The 22,925-nt window shown below is 29.1% G+C and overlaps 2 protein-coding genes and 1 pseudogene across 4 annotated transcripts; all 3 read right to left on the reverse strand.

Annotated features, from left to right (window-relative positions):
* Positions 1–3,884: 3,884 nt before the first annotated feature.
* On the reverse strand, positions 3,885–5,255 carry LOC114178122 (RING-H2 finger protein ATL47 pseudogene; annotated as a pseudogene).
* A 4,130-nt stretch (positions 5,256–9,385) lies between these two features.
* On the reverse strand, positions 9,386–15,775 carry LOC114178123 (ubiquitin-conjugating enzyme E2-23 kDa-like). Of its 3 annotated transcripts, none has more exons than XM_028063848.2 (7): positions 15,665–15,775; positions 13,737–13,808; positions 11,586–11,665; positions 11,137–11,251; positions 10,805–10,857; positions 10,491–10,619; positions 9,386–9,716 (listed from the first exon to the last, which is right to left on the reverse strand). In XM_028063848.2, exons 2-7 carry the CDS (start codon positions 13,778–13,780, stop codon positions 9,580–9,582), a joined length of 558 nt encoding a protein of 185 aa, XP_027919649.1. In that variant the 5' UTR covers positions 13,781–13,808; positions 15,665–15,775; the 3' UTR covers positions 9,386–9,579. The 3 variants fall into 3 exon arrangements, with proteins under 3 accessions (XP_027919649.1, XP_027919650.1, XP_027919651.1); XM_028063849.2 differs by having other exon boundaries at positions 13,737–13,811; positions 15,665–15,714; XM_028063850.2 differs by lacking the exon at positions 15,665–15,775 and adding an exon at positions 12,032–12,104.
* A 3,072-nt stretch (positions 15,776–18,847) lies between these two features.
* Positions 18,848–20,405, reverse strand: LOC114178124 (RING-H2 finger protein ATL48-like). The gene is made up of 2 exons (XM_028063851.2): positions 20,215–20,405; positions 18,848–19,233 (listed from the first exon to the last, which is right to left on the reverse strand). The coding sequence occupies exons 1-2, from the start codon at positions 20,273–20,275 to the stop codon at positions 19,061–19,063; spliced, it is 234 nt and encodes a 77-aa protein (XP_027919652.1). The 5' UTR covers positions 20,276–20,405; the 3' UTR covers positions 18,848–19,060.
* Positions 20,406–22,925: the final 2,520 nt, after the last annotated feature.

Consider the following 22,925-nt stretch of genomic DNA (forward strand, 5'->3'; position numbering starts at 1 on the left):
AGTATAAACCTCTTGTGTGAGTGTTCTATCTTTCCTTCTCTTTCTTTTTGTCTTTGGTATAAACAATCCAACCGCTTAAGCATCCAATCACACTGTTGTAATTATTTTAACAAGCTAATCTCTTAAAAACAGTTTTGAAAAGATTAAATTGAGTAAAATTTGGTAGAATCAATTTATCCCATCTTGGTTTGAGAAGAATTGGCCTATCTATTTTAACAATTTTAATATTAAGTAATAAAAGTGAAGTAATAATATTGGCTTCATGAGACTTTTTTATTAAGTGATTTGTGTTAACATTTGATCGCTCTATTTCTATATTATAATGTTTTTCAGAAAGTTATTTTGTAGTGTTATTTAAATTAGGTCATTATCAAAGGTAATAATTTTATAAGATATAAAAAAGACTTTTAAATACATCATTGGTCTTAATTTTCATGAATTTTGTTCACTTTGGTCCTCATTTTTAAAATATTAAAAAATGTCTTAATTTTTGTAAATTATGATCAACTTGGTCCTTTTATCTATGCTGTTTAAATTATTAATGGAAGCTGAACAGTATTTGCCACATGTTATTTCAGCGTTTTTTTTAATTTATTTTAAAAATTTTTAATTTTAGAAAAGTTGTCCATGTGTCAAGTTAGTATTGTGACACGAGTCAGTATCACTGTCACGTGTCAAGTCAGTATTACTACCACGTGCCAAGTTAGTACCCACGTGTCAGTGTGGTAACTAATATTCAATTTAGTCTTAATTTATGTTATTTTTGTTCAATTCAATCATAATTTTGTCCCTCTCCAAATTGACCAAATTTAGTCTTTATATAAAGGGTTAAATATGTTTTTGGTCCCTCAAGTTTCAGTGAATTTTGAAATTAGTCCCTCATCAAAACTTTATACCAATTTAGTCCTTCATCTTTCAAAATGCGTGAATTTAATCCTTTTAACCAAATTTTGTTAAGTTTATATGACGTTTCAAGCATATTTCATGATAGTATTTAAGTTAACATTGAAGCAAAAATGTGTCAAACAGTGTAAATAATTTAAATACTATCATAAAATGTGCTTGAAACGTCAGATAAACTTAACAAAATTTGGTTAAAAGGACTAAATTCATGCATTTTGAAAGATGAAGGACTAAATTGGTCAAAAATTTTGATGAGGGACTAATTCCAAATTTTGCTGAAACTTGAGGGACAAAAACATATTTAACCCTTATATAAATGTTATACTGAAATTGTTATTAAAATTTAAATTTACATTACATATTTCTTTCATTATTTTTAAAGCAAACATAATTATATTATTGGAAAGAAATTATTTGATTTATGTTTGATGTTTGCTATATGTAAAAAATAGGTTTAGAGTTGGTTTAAAAGTAATGAAAATTTTTCTTCTAATTTTAAAAATAATGAAGAACTTTCCTTTTAATTTTAAATATAATGAAGAAATTTCCTTCCTATTTTAAAAATAATGAAGAACTTTCCTTCTAATTTTATAAATAATTAAGAATTTTCCTTATCATTTAAAAAATAATGACAAATTTTCTTTCTTGTTTTAAAAATAATGAATAATTTTTCTTCTAATTTTAAACCAACTTTAATCCTATTTTTTTCATGTAGCAATAAATCTAATAATTTCCTTCCAAAAATACAGTAAAGTATGGTATAAAAATAATAAAATAAATATTTAATATAAATGTGAATTTTAATAAAAATAAAATTTTCAGTATTACATTTATATAAAAATTAAATTTTGTCGATTTGATTGGAAACTAAATTGAACAAAAATAACAAAAATTGAAACTAAATTAAATAAAAGTCATGAAACACTGACACGTGACAATGATATTGATTTGACACGTAATATTTGATTTTGACTTGACACGTAGTTGTGACACTAGTCTGACACGTTCATTGACACTATCATAATAATAATAATTGATAATAATAATGACTTGATACATGAACAACTTTTTAAACTTACAAAATATATTTTAATCACCTTCGTTAATCATTTAAACAACCTATAAAAAAATCAAATTAATTACAATTTACAAAATTTAGAATATTTTTTTAACATTTAAAAAAATAGGATTAAAATAAATAAAATTTACAAAAATTAGAACGATGTATTCAGGCTTAAAAGAAATAGAAAAAAATATGATGGAATGAGAAACGTAATAAAAGGTAATCCACCAAACATTTTAACATAGGCTACCGACAAAGTTGATAGATATTTCACTTATAATAATAATGTTTATATTGTGTTTATATTAAGAAGAGTTTAAAATTATGACTGGAAGGAAATATTATAAATTATTTTATTTTATTTGCTTACGGAAAAAGTAAAAAAATATGCATACAAACACGATAAGAAATAAATAAGATTTGTTAGTATGTTTCAAACCTTAAGGTATCAATCCTATATTAGACAAAAGAAGAACCAAAAAAAAAGAGAAATCCTGTAAATTTCAATAGTTTTTAATATAAAGCGAGCTATTAAGAAATAAAAGGTATTAAAATATCCTATTTAAAAATAAAAATAAAAAATTTTAATTTTAATAAAATAAAAGAGATAAATAGAATGTTTTTACAACATTATTGATACTTGTATATAAACAAAATTTCTAGCAACATTTATTTTTTAATTTTATTCTTTGAATAAAAATTCTTCTAAATTAAAATAATTATTTTATTAATTTTATCTTTCAAGAAACATTTTTTAATTTAATTATTTTATTAAATTTAATAATTTTTAATAATAAAATTACTTATAAAATAAATAAAAATTATTTATAATAAATTATAAAAGTAATTTATATTTATAGTAAAATTACAAACATAAAAAAGTGAACAAACTTACGTGTATATTACATTTGTTTTTCATTGATCTTAATATTAATAATAATAATATATAACATAATATAATATAATGAAAATAAACTTGGTAATATATATATATATATATATATATATAAAACTTATTTTTATTCATCTTTTTTATTAAATTATCTTTTGAATCAGACATAAAAATAAAATGTGATTTAGTTTAACTTTATTTTAATTTAAAAAAGTATGAATCAAATAAAAAATTGTGATCCCTTTTGATGGGTTTCATATTTTTGTATGTTACACTATGAAAGTAAATGCAATATTTATATCTTTTTACTGAAAAATGATACTATTTTTTTAACTCATCATTTATTTCTTGATCTGATTTAGTACAAATCATTAACTAATGTATTTCTTAAAAATCAATAATACACACTGAATTAAGTAAAAAAATAAATGATAAGAGTCAAAATATAAGATTTAAGATTTAGAGTTTAGAATTTATTATAAAGCTTTATTTAGTATTTATTTGTCTTTAACATTTTTCGTCCTGATAAAAAAAAAGAAAATAATATTATAACTCTGATCATAATTTAAGTAAATGAAAACACAGTGTAAAAATCAGAATTTTCTTTCCAATCTATAAATATGATTTTTTTTTTACAGTTTTTCTCTAATACACCAAACCAGAGACTAATTTACATAATACACAAGTTGCAGTGATAAATTTTTATAATACTGCTTTGTTTGCTACTCAAAAGATACAAATGCAATTATATATATTATTTAGATTAAATCCAATAAACTTTTGCATACTATCTATTACTATTTTATTTTTTAATTATTTTTCTTAAATAGTGGATTGTAAAATGGTATATCTAGTGTAAAAAAAAACATTTTTCTTATTATAATACTTCTTTCTCAAACTAATAATCCTGAATACAAATCCTCTTAACACCATTAAACACAGGAACCCTTCTTCTCAACCAATATCGATTCAATTCAATGGGTAAGTAGGGAGAGACAAGGAAGAAGAGAGAAAGAAGCACTGCCATGTTTAAATAGGTTTTTATTAATGGTATAATGTAAAACATGAAAAAAAAGCACTATAATTGGCATGCAATTCTTGATAGAAGATTTACCTTCTTCTTCTTCTTCATACATGTTTGTTTTAAGGAAAAGGTGCATTAGAAGCATGAAGTGTGGGGTTCTTGGACCAAAGCCATATCTTGGAAACAGAGAAGCTCTCACCTTTGGTTGAGTCGCTTATCCTCTTTCCCTTCACATCACCAGATTCAGACAAAACCACTTGCAGATTCAAATCACGAACCACGTACCTATATGAACCCATGGAGTAGCATCTCCTCTCATTCAAGCTACAACTATCTCCACTCTCTAACTCCATCCCATTGTTCCTGAATTTCCCAAGCCTCACAGAAAAAACCCTTTTCCCAACCGATCTTTCACTTTCTGAAAACCCGTTCTCTTCCTCACCCCTCAACCCACTTCCCACAGCCAAGGAATTTGAATTGCCAATACCAACATTAAACAAGATAGGATTTTGGTTTTGATTTTGATTCTCCAGGTAGTTGGAGAGAGAAGCCCTGCAAAGAGGACACGTGGAATTCGAGAGAAGCCACGTGTCAAGACAGGTCATGTGAAAGGCGTGTGTGCACATAGGAAGCAACCTCAGCTTGTCGTCCTCGGAGAACTCGCATAAACACACGGCACAATCAAACGGTTCCTTTGAACCCAGCAAGTCTTGGTAATGGAAAACTGGTAGAGCGTCTATGAGGGCTTGGTCTATACCCGAATCGTGCAAGCGGAAGAGTTGTTGAAGCTGCCTCTGAAGAACACGTGAGCGCGTGGAGTCGTGGAACCTGTTGGAGTTGTAGGTTGATGAAGAGGTTGGTGTTTTCATGAAAAACCATAGAACCAAATGGACAAGTCCATACACGAAGAAGATAACTGCTAGAACAATTATGACCAGCAAAATCAGTGGACTGATTCTGCTCAGAGATGATGGCGTAGTTGATTCTTCAGTGTTACCATCGTTAGGAGCTTGGTATGCTGAAAAAGGAGACTGAGGATATGACTCATACGAGTACTTCACATCACCATTTTTCCTCGTTTCAATCTCAATGTTGCGCATTTTCAATGTAGAATGACAACAATGATGTTTCTGTCCAACACTTCATGTGAATTGTTCAAACTCTTGCTGGCTAGTAGGTTGACTGTAGTAGACTTTAGCACATGAATTTTCATGCTTCTTATAAAGAGAAAAATGAAGGAAGGGATGATAGATGGAAGAGTGTATATTAGCTTTTGATAAAGTCAACAGCCATAACCGCATTATCAGTTCAGTGGTTGGTTGGTGGACATGAAAATTTGTTTAACTTTACTTTTACACCAGAGATCCAAAACAAAAGTATAAGTTAATGGAGTGTATATATATGAACCTCTCTATCTATAAAAACACATTAAAAGTTTATATTCTGAATTATTAAAATAAATTATGTTTACAAGTTTGTGTCCCTCGATAATGCACAAATAAGAGCATCTCCAATGTTGATATGGTGAAGTGAATTGACAGTTTTATGCAGAGATTTCATTTTGACTTGTATGGTAACAAAAACACCAGATGTCTGTAAGGAGAAAAACAGAAAAGAAAGAAAAACAATAGTCAAATGATTAAGATGTTGACTTTTATGTACACTAACAATTGATAAGTTTAAGCTCCAAAGTTGTCTATTTGTAGGGTGTGTCTTCTTTTTCCGAGTATAGAATCATTGCAGATAATAATGACCATTCCACGCCAATCTTGGCATGATAGCTGCAAAGAAAATAAAACAATAAAAAGTGAGAAGGGGATTTTTTATTTATTTTTTCATACATGAATGCTGTCTAAAGATTCAGAGTTTGAATGGACCCGTGAGTCCTAAATGTTTCTGTAGAAATTTGAAAATGTTGGTGGTTGGAGGCAGGAGTTGCAACCTCAGAAATTAAAGTGTAAACCTATGTAGTGTCTTTTCCAACTTGTATCGGCGTGTTTTGTTACATCATAGAAGCATTTGGGCCACATTTAAAAGTTGAAATCATGAATGTTAATTCCTATAAATCATAATAGCAACGGGGTGAGAAGTTCACGAGGCTCTGTGTGTTAACCTTTCACATGTTGGGAGGTGATGGAAACTACAGATATCGTGAAAAGACAAAAGTAAATGGTAGGGTCGTGGATTCTTGCACGCATGGCAACTAATTAAACCTATGATTTTGTCTGTCCAAATTAGGTGTGAAATGCAAATAAATTAATGTCCAGAACCCTTAGTTACCAGCAAGAAGTCAATAACATTGGTTCTGCTCTCAAGCGTTCAGATGTTATTCCCTCAACAAAACTGTGCTCACTTCCTGTTCTCTCCAGCAATCATAATATGATGGAAAAAATAGTCATTTTAATTAATGTATATTGCACTTTTAAGTTCAAAGGGTTTTTGTTATCTTTTGTAATGATTATCTTTTACTTTTTTACTCAATAAAAGACACCACTTTACACATTGTTACACAACTATAAAAGCCATTTTTGAGGTTCTAAATTCTAATATTTGTCATTACAAAGTATTCTCTTTTGACGTACAAAACCTTTCTTAAAAATATTAATATATATAATTTTCAATGAAACATAAAAAAATATTTATCTTCCATTGAAAATTATTTTGCACTCTGATCTAATCTCTTAATACTTCAACAAATTTCTGCGTCATCCTTCAAAAAAAAAAGAAATATCAAGCTCATTTGTAGATTTTGGCCAACAGTGAAGCTAATCTACTAGTTGGGCCTACATGTTTTTTTCTCGGTTTCTCACTCTTTCTTTCGTAGATATGATAAAAAAGAATCGTCTTTCTTTTTACCTAATTTTTTTTAATATAATTAAATTAAAAATATTATATTCATTTATTTTTAAAATTTAAGAACCAAAATACATCAAAATTTTGAAAAGGAACGAATTTCAATTATGGGTTAAAATTAAGTGAAAAAAAACATTCTTAAACCTTATTTATTTAGATCCATCACAAAATGCCAAATTTGCCAAGCAGTATTAGCCTGCAACCAGTGCAACCAGTGCAAGGAGGAACCTTCAGTTTTTAGCTTTTGGATTCGTGTGAATGTTATGTTCTTTCTTCTCGTTATGTACTTCCTTTCTTAAGAAACCCTCAAGTTTAGAGTGTGTGTTTGAATTAAAACGTTGAATTTGAATTATTACTCTATATGTTAAGAAGGATTTTAAGAAATTGAAATATATAATATTTGAATTAATTATAATTATTTTTTAAAATATTTTGTTTGAATAAATAATTAAAATATCTTATATTTTAATTTTTTTTTGTTTGAATAAAATAATTGAATTTCTCTTTCAAAATAAAATTTATTTTATAAATAAAATTTACAAAAAAATTAGCTAAATTCAAATATTAAAATAAAATTTAATAATTTTTTTTTCAATATGTATATGTGCATAACATTTATAGAAAGTAAAATGTTGTTAATTTAACTAAGTTCACAAAGCTTGACCTATGCATGTGTGGGTGGTCGAAGCCAGAAAAGTTGACATGATCAAAAGACTCACATAAAAAAAAAATCTCACAAGACCAAAAAAGTAACAAAAACTCCAAGGGATAAGACCAACCTATGTCTCTACCTATGCAAATCAGTCTTAAGTAAAAATAGACAAAGTCAGATTAGGATCAAGTCAAGTTGATCAATCATGCTGCGTATAAGTTAAGTTGTGTCTAGATCAAATTAAGGTTGATGGAGTTCGAATTGAGTTAGATACACCTCGTGCTAAGTCAAGTCAACTCGGGTGAAAGTCAAGATAAGTTAACCTAAGTTGAAGGTCGAACTATGTTAGTCTAGGCTGAAGATCGAGTCAAGATGACACAAGCTAAAAGTTGAACCAAGTCGGTCAGAGTTGAAGAATCAAGTCAAATCAAACTGAAAATAAACCAAGCTCAACCGAGAATGGTCAAAGATTGAGATGAGTCAATTCAATTTTAAGGTCAAGCCAAGTCAAACAAGTTGAAAGTTAAATCAAGTTGGTTTGACTGAGGATCAAAACAAGTCAATCTGAGTCAATGAAGGTAAATAATCAAGCTGAGTTGATCCAAGTCAAAGATTAAGTCAAGTTTGTTAGGATCAAAGGTCGAGGCTAGTCATCCCCACTCAAAGAATCGAGTTAGGTCAATATGGGCTAAAAGTCAAGCTAAACTGGTTAGGACCAAAAGTCAATACGAGTCAACTCAGACCAAAAGTTAAAACGGGTGGAAGATCGACCCTAGTTAGTCTAGAACGAAAGTTGACACCTCTAATAAAGAACTAGTTATAAAATTTTATTTTTCTTTTTTCTAATAAATTTCAAATTCTATTATTTTAATTATTTTTAAAATGTCTTATTAATTTTTATAAATTTTAATTTTCTTTTAATTTTCTCATCTAAATAACTTATATTATTTTACAAAATTTCAAATTCACCAAATAAATAAATTACTTTTAAATTGTTTTATCCATACATACCATATATTATTTTACAAAATTTCAAATTCACCAAATAAATAAATTACTTTTAAATTGTTTTATCCATACATACCATTAAAAATCAGAAAGTGAGAAATCTAGATACCAAATGTGTTTCCTTTCGTTGTATATCAACTTGGGTAAAATGGAACTGATAAAAAATAAGGAAAGTTTCTAAACACTCTCATTTCCTTTTTCATTGAAATTGCCAATCCATCACTCAGGCTTGGACTATCAGCAGGAGAAGAATTTATACATTTTAATGCCACTTTCAATAAGTTCATCCTTTCTACACCAGCACCTTGTGAAATAACAAGGACTTGCCAGAAACTCAATCCGTCCGTTCCTCTCTAACCACCTACTTCCCCCATTTAAGCCAGATTGAATTCACTATTTTGAACTACATTTCTTGCCAGCATTCAAAGTGTAGAAAAACATTTTATTACAGTCAAACATATTTCTCAAAGAACTACTATCCCATTCGTCATCAATTGTTTGAGGGATGGAGAATTTACTCTACTTTTTATTGTCATCTTAAAAGAATTGGAGTTGCTATGTTAGTTTAGAGTTACTTTTGAGGAATTTTTTACATTGGTATAATAAATGCACCAACTATTGTTACACGTTTTTAGTAAATGACTTCTTTTTATGACCTTTTAAACCTTAAGTAGCTAAAATGTTATTCAAAAAAGGGACACGATTAAAATGTTGTGTTTTGGCTGTAAATTTTTTTAATAATTATTTTAGTCTTGACTACTTAGTCTATATACTACTGATGTTAAGAAGAAGAAAAGTTAAGCCACTATGCAAATTTGTCAAAACTATCCGTCGGTGTTCATGAATAAAGACTCCACTGACAAGAAGAAACATATTTCCATAATTGGAAGTAATATTTTTAGATAACTATACAAGAGAAAACTGAAATTCTGAACATGTATCTTCAACATAATTTTTTAAAGGTAATGAACTACATAATGTAAAATTCAATGAAAGCTCTAACTAAATATTATATTATAGCTTTTCATGAAATTACTGAGGAATGAGAACTGTAATTTTACAGGCAGAAACAGTGAACATAATCCCTACGTCTTATAATTGAACAAGTAACAATGATGTAATAATGCTTTGATTGGTATTACATGGACCCTTTAAAGGTATGATTGGGATACCATTAAACCCGCTTAAGGATCAGCATGACCAGGAATGTCATCATCACTAGATCCACTGTCTTCTTCACTGATGTCTTCCTCATCTCCACTCTCCTCACCAGCTGTAGAGTTGCTAATGTTTTCCTTCTTAGCATACCGCTCACAATACTCTGTCCCCACAAATAGCAGAGCAATGTTTATACATCTTTTTTCACCATTAAATAGCCCCCCCATTCACCAAAGCATCCTAACTTTACAAATAAATCCCAACATTAAGAAATACATGAAGCAGTCTCGGGTACAAAAAATATCATCGTGTTTAAATAATTTCCAGCCTCTGGTCAAAATATATAGTGATGAACCATTATACGGGTCCGGAGCACAAACACGGTTTTATCACTACAAACCAGAGTCCAGATGTGATTCGCACGGGAGGTTAAGCTATTCAGTCAGAAACCAATTAGTTAGGAAATTTGTATGGAAGATTACACTAAGGGTCCGTTAAGAGCATGCTAATCACAATCGTAGTTGAAATGCAATTGAATTTTGGTTTAGAATCATGATTCTTACCTTTGGATGAAGCAAAAAACAAAAGGTAAGAATTGAATTATAATTCTATTCTAACTAGAATTACACAAATTTAATAAAAAAATTGATCCCCAATTGGCGGTGGCAGTAAAAGGTGATGATGACAACAACGCGGCGAGTAAGCGGTGGTCATGGTGGCAAAAAGTAGTAACAGTGATGAAAATAGTAGTGGTACTAACAGAAATAGGAAACCAATTCCAATGTCCAATTCCCATTCTATGCACAAATCCATGCACCAAACAAACACTGGCAATCAGCAGATAATAGGCATTGCAGTTGGATCACTAAAATAGGGAAACCAATATAACGTGTCTTCAATCATCAGAAAAAGTAGGACAAAACAAACAATTGCTCACCTTTAACTTTCTGGTCATATAACTTTTTATCCTTCATCATTAACGATGCTGCATCGCCATTGAGAGGATCTGAAGCATTTGGATAAAGCAGGAGTTGTGGAAGAAAAACTTCAAAGACATTTAGAAGATCTGAAAAACACAAGAAATCTTGGTCACTTAAAAGAAACAAAAAACATAACAGATTAGCCAGAAAAAGAGAGAGGACATTAATGAAGGAGGATATTCTATATTCATGTTGAATTTTCATTCAGATAACAGAACCTTCACACGATAGATACTTGAAATTTTACTATGAAAGCATATAACTGAATTACCAAACATTGGGCTCCAAGATTGGTTAATGACATCCAAGCATACAGAGCCAGATCTGCAGTTGATGAAATGTGCAAAGCAGAATCAGTCATAATCCACTAGTGCATAAACAATAGCAAGCTGTTTCAGTGACTTGATACTCCTAAGAAATATCTTGTACAAAATCCCAAAACAATGAAACATAAACAGCAGACAGAAATTATTGACATGTATCATGGAACCCAAATATAAAGGTAATAATCCATTGACCCATATTAGTGCAGAAACTACATAGAGCAGGAGAAATATTCACCCAAAAAAATAAAGATTGACTAATAGCATATGAAGTGCTCACAACTCATCGACATTAGGGTGGAATATTTTGTTCACAAAGCCAATAGAAGGGGATTTATATGGGTAAGCATCAGGAAGCTCGACACGAATTTTCCAGACACCACCTTCATAAAGACCTGCAATAATCACGTAAATGTGATAAATCAAGGAACAACCAAATAGCTTAAAGACAAGTAATTGGTCATTGTGCTCACAATCGCATTTAAAGATAAAGAAACCCGTTTCAAGCTAGAAGATGAAGTATGACAAGCAAATATTATGTGGAAAGTTGTGTTGATAGAAATAAAGCAGCTTCTCATCAAACTCTTTTTGTCATCCATTTTTTGTCTTGAGAAAGGAAAAAAAAGGGAAATATTTATTTTTTAAAAATTGAGTGGTAAGTAATTCTTTGTACACATTTACAGTTTCATCAAACAAAAGTGTAGGTTAACCAAAGAATTTTGACAGTACTTTCTTTTGGACCATGAAACTCAACATTGAATTCACTAAGTCCATCGTTTATCGTCTCCACTGTATAATCACTCATCATCCTGAAAAGAAGTAAGGAATATTTGAGAAATATGACTACAAAAAAAAATTGCTGCGAGTAATCAAGCATACATGACCATGTGGATAAAATGCCAAGAGCAATAGTCTTGGAATTTCCGTTCATCCAACAGATATAAGGAACAGTCATCAACATGAATTTACAAATTAATACATGCATACCCTTTCTAATTCTAGACTGATGATAGTATATTAGCATCATTTGACACCATTTGGATAAACTTTTAACAAGTACTTCTAGCAGAAAAAGAAAAACAGAGAGAGAGGAAGAGAAAATGAATGGAATTTCTCTCCTAAGTTAAAATTAACTTCACATATGTCAACTTTTACACAAATGGGGGTATATTTACCTTTTTTCCTCCTACAATTGTTCGTTGGAAAGTTTACTCATACTAGGCTTTTGCGACTTTGTTTTTTTGGGTCCTAATAGAAATGCACATACTTCATAAGCCTCACCAATTATGCAATGCATTTGAAGCATATAAAAGACACTTGATATTGTTGTACAGCACAGGTTACTAAATTAGATGAAGCACATATGCCTTCATTATCAATTTCAACCATGTATTCCATACATAAATGCAGCATATAATTTAAACTTTGTCTACACTCTGTGATCATGTTCCTGTAACCATATCTACCAGTTCATTTGACAACAGCCTATAAGTACCAAGTCGCACCACATAATGCTACAGCATCCTTCAGTGTAACAACTTCTATTTAGGTAACAAAAATATGCATAAATGATAATGCTACCAACATATCATCGTTACTTAGTCAAAGACCTATATTTACTCATTACAGGACCAACAAAGTTGCACTATTTACGCGATGTCAAGAATAACAAGTATCGTATGTTATTAAGACATTTAATTTTTGGGAGGAAGAAAAGGAAAGTAGAGGGAACGGGATCGATTTATAATGAGTTTACTTGACAAAGAACTACATGGTTGCGGTTCAATATAAACCATTTACAAAAAATGTTCCTCTGAAAAATAAAATCATAAAAAAAGCAGTGGTTTAGTTCCCTACCACAGGGAAATAAGATGGTATGACACAAGAAGAGGCACCATGAGGAAAACATAAACTCCCAACAGACCAAGACTAAGTAAGAATGTTCTTTTTCGCTTCTTTTTAATTTCCTCAATTGTTCTTAGTAATTTGCAGATCCCTATTCCCACTAAAAAGGGTGAAGTTTATGTTATGAATACAAATCAGCTTATGCTAAAACGTAATGTGATGGAGAAAATCATAAGCAATTTTTTTCTTTTTAATTTAGATGTTGGATTCTATGCTTGGGATATCATGCTATGATGAATTTGATTGTCACTTCCAGGTGATTTTTCATGACAGAAACAGCCAATTCATAATCCTTCCTTCTATCATGAATGTTAATAAATGGGTAAAACAAATTTCCTATTAAGTATTGCATTTCTAAACTTAACTCCAATGTCTACTTTTTATCACTTAACCCTCTTGTTTGACTGCAACTAAAGCAGTTTTCCAAAATTCACATTAGGCCCCTTCAAATCTGGTTTTCCAGCGTCTTGTTAGCTTCTTGCCGATCAACTAAGAGTTATTTTAACTTGAAAACAAAACTACACGGCTTTAGTGATTAACAAAAACACAAATTATGGTAAGTTAGGAAAGGCCTGTACTTCAACGGATTTGGACAAATTTTAATCCTTTATAAATCTTACAAATTATTATATATAATGGGTGTTTCATTTCAACAAAGTAGTCCAGGTCCTTCTGTGTAATTGAGCTTTAGATTTTAAAGGGGCTTCTCTTTAAGCCAAATAAAACTTACTCAAATCCACCCACATTATGAACGTGGTTTCAAGATAAAATGATACCTCGAGAAAATAACCTACAATGTGCCAAATGTGCTTACTCATCACGTCATACTAACAGTCAAAACAAACTAACCATTATATATTTCAAAGAATTTGACATATACTGCTAGCCACCTACTTAGAGAAAAAATATACAATAAACAATTCAAACAGTTTAAAATAATGTAACCATAAACACTCAATAAAACAGTCCACTTACAATTTCATAACATCCATTTCTCTTCTCTTGCTTGGAGATGACATTTTGATTATACAAATCACTTATTTTAACCTGCTACAGATACAATAAAAAAAGTTTAATATCTGCCAAATGTACATATTTGTTCTCATCTCCACCAAATCAGAAGATACAAAAACAAAACCCAATTTCGATTGCAGTCCATATAAGCTCAATTCATTTGTGTTAAATTTAAAATAGGATAAGGAACTTGATGTATCCCAATATGTTTCTGGTAGTGTCCTACATATCAAACCAAAACATAATTTTGCCAACAAAAGATTCATCATAAGCTGATAAACGATGCAGATAAATGATACAGAGAAGCAGAAAACCCAAGTATAAGAAACTTTGTAATTGTCTTGATGCTGTTGGAGATCTCAAGTTAACTAAAGATAAGGCTAATCTACAATATGTACATAAAGAAGTATGTACATAAATGCAAAAATCAAGATCAAGAAGATCTATATTGATCTATAAAATGAAGCCACATCCGTAAAGAAAAACACCATATATCATACAAAGATAATACTAAACGTGAAGGAGATTATTGAAGATTTTACACCCTATACCATATAAAGATAATACTCAGAGTGAAGGAGGTGTATTCAAGATTCTGGATTATATAAATAGGAATCCTCACCTTGCGGTTCTGTGAGGTTAAACTCACTTCTTAATAGATATTGATCCACAAAAAGAAGCCAAATATGTGAAGAAAGAGACCCTATATCATATGAAGATAGTACAGATTCGAAGAAATTATCTTTTTTAATGAATGTTCAAAATATCATTCGACATCAGAAATTAATTCCATTCACTTACTCTCTTTCGACCTAAAAACTACCTCTCGATTTGGGCCATTCTATAAGAATATAAAATAAAGCAATTAACGTAGTTGACAATTTAGAGATGGTCTTTTAGAAAGAACCAAGAGAGACTTCGAAAAAGAGAGGCTGTATATATGAAGGGAAACAACTTGATTAGGATACATCAATGCGTTTCATTGCATGTCTGATATAGATTTTTAGAGAAATGGTTAGTTTTCAAGTTCTCTATATCACTTGAAAGAATAAGCAATTATTCTTCCTAAAGAAAAGCACAATAGTCATGGATCAAACAGAAAAGGACAAAGTGGACAAGGAAAATTAAACACAAACATAGACATAGTTGTTTAGGTATATACTACACAGCTCTGTTCATCACAGGGCATACATGTAGAACTTTACACTACAGGCAAAGTTACACCAAATTCTTACTCAGTAAAGAGTAATCCTTCAACTACGATGAAGGCAACAAAAAAACCTCTAATTTCAGAAGGACAGGAGAATACTTAAGCTGGTGAAAAATCCCAACCCAATTAGACAACATTACCACCCTTCCAAGTATTGAAGCACAAGGCTACCAGGTCCAAAGGAGAACACCAAGCAACAGTGACTAATGCAAGGGTCTGATGAATGTGCAGGAATAAGCTATACAAAGTGCGTGATACACAATGTGGCACAAGTGCACGCTTCATTTGGCAGGAAGTGCAAATACATGAAAGTCCAAATCTTTTGCAAACGACTGCGTCCATTTCAAAGAAAGGCAAATACCCAAAATTCCTTGTCTTACTTCGATAAACTCCCTAGCCAGCAATTCGGCAACGGAAGGCAAAAATGAGAAAAGGCATATTTGCGTCAATTGAATAAAGCGATACCGACAAAGAAGGTTACAAAAGAAGTATTCTAGATTCCGGTAGAAAGATCTATGGCTGACCCATTTAACCAAAGATAGAGGAAAAACAATGCGTGAACTGCTATTGCTAAGCATGCTTGAATTAGTGCAAAATCAAAGGGAAGAGAGGATAAGAGAGGAAAAGCTGATTGGCATAAAAGAAGTGAAACTATAATTTGGGGGAAATGATGGCTTGCCTGAAACCCTTGTAGCGTTTTGGTGATGGCGTTGTGATCAGAGAGTAATTGAAAAGAAGAGAATTGAGAAAGGAAATGAGGAGGAACACATATATAGGGAGTGGGTGGGTGTGAGGGAGATAGAATGTCGACGTGGCACATAACACGTGTTATATGAAGGTTCGGCAATGTGGCAATTATGTTTCACCATTTTTCTAGTAAGTGCAATTCCTATTAATTACCTAGCTAATTCCAATTTATTACTCTAGGAGCTACAATCACCACTTCAACTGCATTTATTATTAATTTAACATGCTATGCTCAATTTTTCTAACTATGTTACTCTCATTTTTATTCATATATAACTCTCGTCTTGTTGGAAATCACAAATTTTCGTAAAAGTAGATTTTATTTATGACTTTTATTCATGTCCTTAATTAATAATAAATAATGTATTAAATAGTATAATCATTATTTTTCTATTATATATATATATATGACAGGTGAAAAGATATTAATTTTAATAAATATTTATTCTAATTTAAATGTGAATTTTTAAGTATATTTCAACCACCTTATAATGAGAAAACTTAAACTAAAAATCGAGTTTTTTTTTTATAACATTTAAATTCATTAGTAAATATTTTTTAAACATATATATAGTTATAAAATATGTTAGGAATCTAAGTGTGAGTCTAGGTTTCATGTTGAGTAAATATAAGAAAATAGAGCACCATATAAGAACAAAGACCTCAAACTCATTGTTTTAAGGTTTTGAGTTGAGAGTGCTGTCGATATCTTATATGGTTGAACTCAGGTCTCATTAGCATTGTATCTCTCCAATAAACATTCTCCCTCCTTAAACCTAACAAGTCGTATCAGAGTCGATGTCTAGTCTTGGTGACCGGCTAAGACGAATACAATAAGAGAGTGGAGCACTATAAAAGGTTTGAATTGAGAGTAGTGTCAATGTCTTATGTTTTATATGATTGAGCTCATATCTCACTAGTATCGCATCTTCCCATTAAACCCCCTCTCTCTTTAGACCTAACAAAATAAAAAAATAATGTTTTCATAAATATTATAAGTTTTGATGCACAATGGATGGATAAAATGAACTAAATTTAACTCAACTATGAAAAATTATATTGAATAGAAATGTAGTTTGAAGAAACTAAACTAATGACAAATAATTTGTGTAAACTAAAATGAATTGTTTTTAGGGTGATTGTACAACTCCCAATGGTTTTATAAGTAGTAATGTTTTACATAGATATGTCTAATAAAGCTAAGTATTTATAAATAGTTAGTTAATAAAACATGTACTCTATAAATTATTAAAATTAAAAAGTTTAAATTTATTAAATGTGGCAGTTTTAGTAAAAAAGAAGAAGCATAATTTCACATATTTATTTTGAAAAAAAAAACAGTTTAAATTAAATTTGAACTGAATAAAGTAATACCTAAAAGAAACTATAGAAGATCACTTATCATCAAAAATAGATAGATTAGTTAATTGTCACAACCCTTAAGTTTTTTTAATCTGCTTCAATATTAACTTTCATACTTCATTTTCGACCGATTTAATTTTAAATTGCGTATCATATTATTTTTAAAATTTTATCAGCATAATTTAGTTTTAAAAGTTCAATTTTCTAAGAACCGAGTTTTTAAAAATAAAACTAAGAAACATTTCAGTTCATTTAAAAAACATAATTGAAATATTATAGCTGAATTTAGTGCAATTCATTACTAGTTCAATTGAATAGTTTTTTTAACACACAAAACGTGATATACCTTATAAAATTTGAATGCCTATTATATGGAAGATCATTTCAATAATTATGAGATATTTATATACTATAAGATAATAACATTTTCAATTTGATAATGTAATTAACCAAAAATGATAAAAGTTATTTTTTTTTATAAATTTGTCTTTTGCTTGAAAGTATATATATATATATATATATATATATATATATATATATATATATATATATATATTTCCTTCATGTGAGTGTTGTGAATAATTCACATAGATTAAGAAAATTTATTAGCATCATTTGATTGTATTAAATTTATTTTAAAAATCTATTAGAAAAGATGGTTAAAAAGTGTCGCAATATTTGAGTAGGTACTAACACACCCATGTAGTTGTTTGAGATATTTTTCTCTCAAATGCAATAACTAATGAAATAAAAATATGAGACACAGAAGAAAAAGTTGAACGATTAGTCCATCCGTTGACAGTTAGATATAGTATTTAAACAATGAAAAATGCAGATCAAATATTCAAAAAATTATATCTTTTTTTTTTCAGTCTATATATCAGTTTTATTTTGAAAGGGAGTATGACCTTCTTCATCTTCTTCATTCAAAGCAAGACTTTGACGAGATCTGTCATCACTTCTTCAACGTTGCGCCAACAAGATCGAGAGAAAAAAATTGAAATAAGATTTAAACTGAAACTACTCAATCTTAGATAGTTTTGTTAATCATACAACAAAAACGAAGGACGCGTATTTTAATTAATAAAATAAAAAACATCATGATGAAATGAAAATACGGAAGTAATTATTTTTGTGTATACCACGTAAAATAAGATTTATACCTTCAAATCCCATATCTTGTAGCATATTTATTTTCATTTTTCGTTAATTTTGTACTTAAAAAATACATATTTGCAATTTTATGATTGAAATTACATTGAAAATTACAACGCAATGAAGTAGTTTCTCTACTTTCATTTGCATATTAAAGAGGTGAAAAAATAGGAAATAAAAGTCGTTCAATTGAAATAAAAAAGAAAGACAAATAAAATTAGATGAAACTCGCTGTGTTTTTTGTATTAGTATTGGTGAGACCGGCTGCTTTTAAAAACGTATTTCCATAAACCAGTTTCTTTCTCCATCTCCATACATTTTTCTTTTTCATTTTTGTTTAGATTACACAATTCAAAGTCACTTTTTAATTGTTTAACATAAAAACTACTTTTTGTTTCTCAAAAAAACTTAGGAATTACACAAATCAAAGTCCAGAAATATCTTTTGAATTATACAATAAAAAGTCAAATAAATCCTGAACTGTACAACCCGAAAAAGACTAAAAAAAAATATGAATGCAGGAAGAAAATTATGGAGGAGCTGATTATATATAACCATAACGATTAATAATCTTGTGGCAGTCTGTTTCTCCGGAAAGGAACGATTAATCGAGTGTTTATTTTATTATAATCTATATATTAAAAAAGTACATTGGGGTGAACTCAATCGTTGTGTTCTGATAAAACTTTAAAATGTTTGGCAAGGGTTTTGGTCCTCAAATGACCAAATAAGATATCACATGAATATAACTAAAACCAACAAGGAACCACACAGTTACAAAGTTCAACTTTTGCTCCCGGCCACTATAAATTTAACTCGATCGCCATGGATTTTCTCCATAATAAAAGGCAGTTCCAACCATGAGCGCTACTGTAGCACCTTGAACAACCACACGAGCCCTCATTAACTTCTGACCTAACTGAGAATTACCTTGTCTAAAACTGATCAAGCCAGCTGTGAGAACACCAGCAGTAACAAGTGCACCTGATATTAACACAAAAAATTTAACTAACATAAGTTGAATCACCAGGACAAGACAGTCATACAAAGAATAAGCTCCAACCAGCGCCAAACAGAAACACAAACATCAATACACCCCAGATTACAATTTAAATTTGAAATCATCAAATTCCTTGTTTCTTCCTTCGGAAACGCAAACATATAATTTTATCTGCATATTCGCATGCAGAGTGAAAGAGGATTTGTTACAAAGGGAGGCCCTGAATGCTACCATTATGCATCCCATGTTCTTCACATTTTGTCAATCTTTAAAAACAACTCTTTTCCCACTATAAAAGTGAATTCTAAGCTCAAAGTTACAGGAATCAAACACCCAAAATTAGTTGATTCAATTCAAGCATTGCACATAAAGTTCAGAACCAAGGTAAATTTCTTCCATTAACATATAAATCTTCGTGAAGTAATGGCAAGGTAATCTAAATACTGGTAACAGACATATAAGCAGATTCGGCACATCAAGAAACCAATTAAATAAGTAATTCTTAGGTTTTCAAATTATGCCTCACACATACGGCCGTGCAAATTATAATAATAAATCTATAAACTTTGATTTTTTTTCTCATACCCTCCAACTTAAGACCATACCAGTAGCGTATCACTCACATTTTGTCTTTACCCTCTTTTGTTACCGCAGTCCCAAGTCCATACAACAACCCTAGATCATACCACTTTTCCTTCCAAACATGGAAGATAGGCCCCTAATAAAGTCATATACAACAATTTCTCACTCCCCAAGTTCATCCAATATCTATCTAAAACAACAAATAGTTTCCCTAATTATAAACCCTCTGAACCTTTCTCTACATCAATCTCCTTCCAGTGAAAAAAAGGACGGAAAGAAATATTGACGAATGAAAGACGAAACGAATAATAAATGAATATAACAAATGAAAGATGCAGATTATTGCATTTGAAAGCGTAAAATTGAAATGGAGAGGTTTTTACCAATGGGGACAAAAGGGTTCCGGACTCGCTTCTTCCCTTGTTCGAGAAAATCTTCAGACATGTTGAGAAGAAAGGAAATCGAAGTGAAAATTGAGCCCTAATTGAAGAAACAGGAAGAAGGTAGATGACACCGAATCAATGAATATATGGAGATGGATCGTGACCTTGGGGTGTGCTTGGACAAAACAATGCCACATAGCATTTTATTTATTTAGGAATACTCCCTTATTTATTTTATTTTATTTTACTCGCTTTATAAAAATCATTTTAAATTTTTGCTTTACAAACTGTGATCGTTGCATGTTACATAACCGATAAATATATTAACATTAATACTACTAAAAGTAATATTCTTAATAATATTTAACTCTACAATTATTAATGTATTGTACAGTCCATTGGTGCATTGGCCTAAATGACCAAACTCAAGCGACCACATGCCGCTAGTTATGGATAGACTTTATAATAAAGTTGGAGACGACTGGTCCATCGGTCGGATGAATTAAACACATTTAATCATTCAAAGTTACTCATCTATAAAAGATAACTCGTCAGGCCGTGTGACCATCGGTCGATCAAGCAGAAATCCTGGATCAACTAGCCATATTAATTAAAATAAAACAAGTTAGTAATCTCAATTAAGGGATCATTGGGCCGTGATTAAGGAGCCCTAATTATAGGCCCACACCGGAAACTATAAATAAGGACCAAAGTTAGGTTGGTGAGAATATTTAATTCACATTTATTGTAACAGTTATAACTATCAACCGATCGGCCTTAAAACTGACTTATCTTTAGACAGGTACATCGATCGCCTGTTCGACCCTTCGAGGAAGAAGGAAGATTGCATAAATAGGAGAAAAAAGGTAATTTAAGTGTTGACTGTAGGTACTTGATCCCTACACTCGAAACAATTAATAATATCATAGAAATGAGTATTGAGTGGTATTTTTGAAAAGAAAAATAGTAAGAGTAAATTAAGAAAGTGGTAGGATTATTTTGGACAAAATACAAAATGGGTGGTTTGAAATGATAAAAATTTAACAAAATGGACATCTATCAATATTTAAGGATGAATATATGAGTTTCAACGATACTAAATTTGTATATATTGTTAGTAGAGTTTCATATAGTATTATTAGTATATTAGAAAAAATAGTATCAATAGATTTTCTTATATTGTTAGCAGATAGTGAAAAATAAAAGTTATTTTTTGTAATTATTATTAAAATAAGGATTAAATATGTTTTTAATTTTAAATTTAAACATAAAAATATATTTGAGTTTTTAAATTTTAAATAATTTTAACAGTAATCTAAAATTGTTATTTATTTAATTTCAAAGTGTGAAAATCAAAATATTTTAAAATTAAAAAAAATCAATTTTGAATTTAAATTTAAGAATTAAAAAACATATTTAATCCTTAAAATAAAAAGATATTATTAAATTTATAAACAATATAATTAAAAAAAGTTATAAATGATAAAAAGATAAAATTATTTATATTAATAAAAATAAAATTGGTAATATAAACAAAATAAACAATTATTGAACAATTCCAAAATCAATTATTGAACTATTACCAAAAACAGTTATTAATATTTTTTTATAATAATTTCTCTGGAAATTGTTATTTATTCTCTCTAAATCAATGTCACTTCTTCTATCCACCTTTGCAAACAAATAATTAGAAAATAATAAATATATAATTAATTATTTAGAAGTAATATGGTATGGTAAAATTGATAAAAACAGCTGCTAGTGACAAACTATTTTATTAGAAAATAAATTAATTGTAAACTAGTTAGTAAATATACAATTATATACTTATATAGATTTTTTTATTCATAAAAAACTTGCATTTTTTAAATAATAATAATAATAACAATATATTGTTATATAATTATAATTTTAGAATCTTTAAAATAATATTTTTTATTAATATTTTTAATACTTTTATTTATTTTACTAAAGATTGTATTATTTTATTCATTCTAACGATTATCAATCAATTTTTATTTATTTTCTTTTATTTTATTTCACAATTTAAACTAATATTAAAAGAAAATTATTTTTACAATTTCGCTATGTTTAGTTTTCATGTAATCAATCAAACATTCATTACTTCAAATATATGATGGTAAATATTTTTTTAATATAAATTTCATAAAAAAAAAATAACCCGACAAATATTAAATATAATGCATTGATTATTTATTTTGATAAAATTGAAATTTCTAATAATAGATAAAAGAAATTAAAAAATAATAAAATATATTAAAATATAAAATATAATAGTACAAGAAAATTAAGTAAGTTACAAGTAAAAAGTTAATTAAAATACTTTGTAATTTACAAGTTGGAAGTTCTTAAAATAGACTATTTTAAAATACTTATCAAATTTTTTTTTGTAGAATTAGTCATGTTCACTGTTAACCTGTCAAACATATGTTAGATTGGTCCAATAACCTAATATAAAAAACAATTGAAAATTTTAATTTGCCTACCAAAAGACAAAATTGTGAATTTTATTTTTTAAATTTCTCTAAATATATATATATATATATATATATATTTAATTATATAAATATTTTTTTGAATATATTTAATTATATAAATATTATTTAAATTTTTAATTTAGTAAATTAACATCATTATTTTCTTTACTTGTTAACTTTTTAAAATATTTAAATATTAATAATTTAAATTAT

This window comes from Vigna unguiculata, chromosome 3 (genome assembly GCF_037176805.1).
Source record: "Vigna unguiculata cultivar grain cowpea cultivar isolate G323 ecotype 2 chromosome 3, ASM3717680v1, whole genome shotgun sequence".
NCBI classification, from domain to species: Eukaryota; Viridiplantae; Streptophyta; class Magnoliopsida; order Fabales; family Fabaceae; genus Vigna; species Vigna unguiculata.

Coding starts and splice junctions, on each gene's coding strand:
- LOC114178124 (XM_028063851.2), bottom strand. CDS start 20,275: ATGTCTGAAGATTTTCTCGAACAAGGGAAGAAGCGAGTCCGGAACCCT. Junction 19,234..20,214: donor GAACCCTTTTGTCCCCATTG/GTAAAAACCTCT, acceptor TGTTAATATCAG/GTGCACTTGTTACTGCTGGT.
- LOC114178123 (XM_028063848.2), bottom strand. CDS start 13,780: ATGTCATCTCCAAGCAAGAGAAGAGAAATGGATGTTATGAAATT. Junction 11,252..11,585: donor GTTTCATGGTCCAAAAGAAA/GTACTGTCAAAA, acceptor TGATTATTGCAG/GTCTTTATGAAGGTGGTGTC. Junction 10,858..11,136: donor CACCCTAATGTCGATGAGTT/GTGAGCACTTCA, acceptor CATCAACTGCAG/ATCTGGCTCTGTATGCTTGG.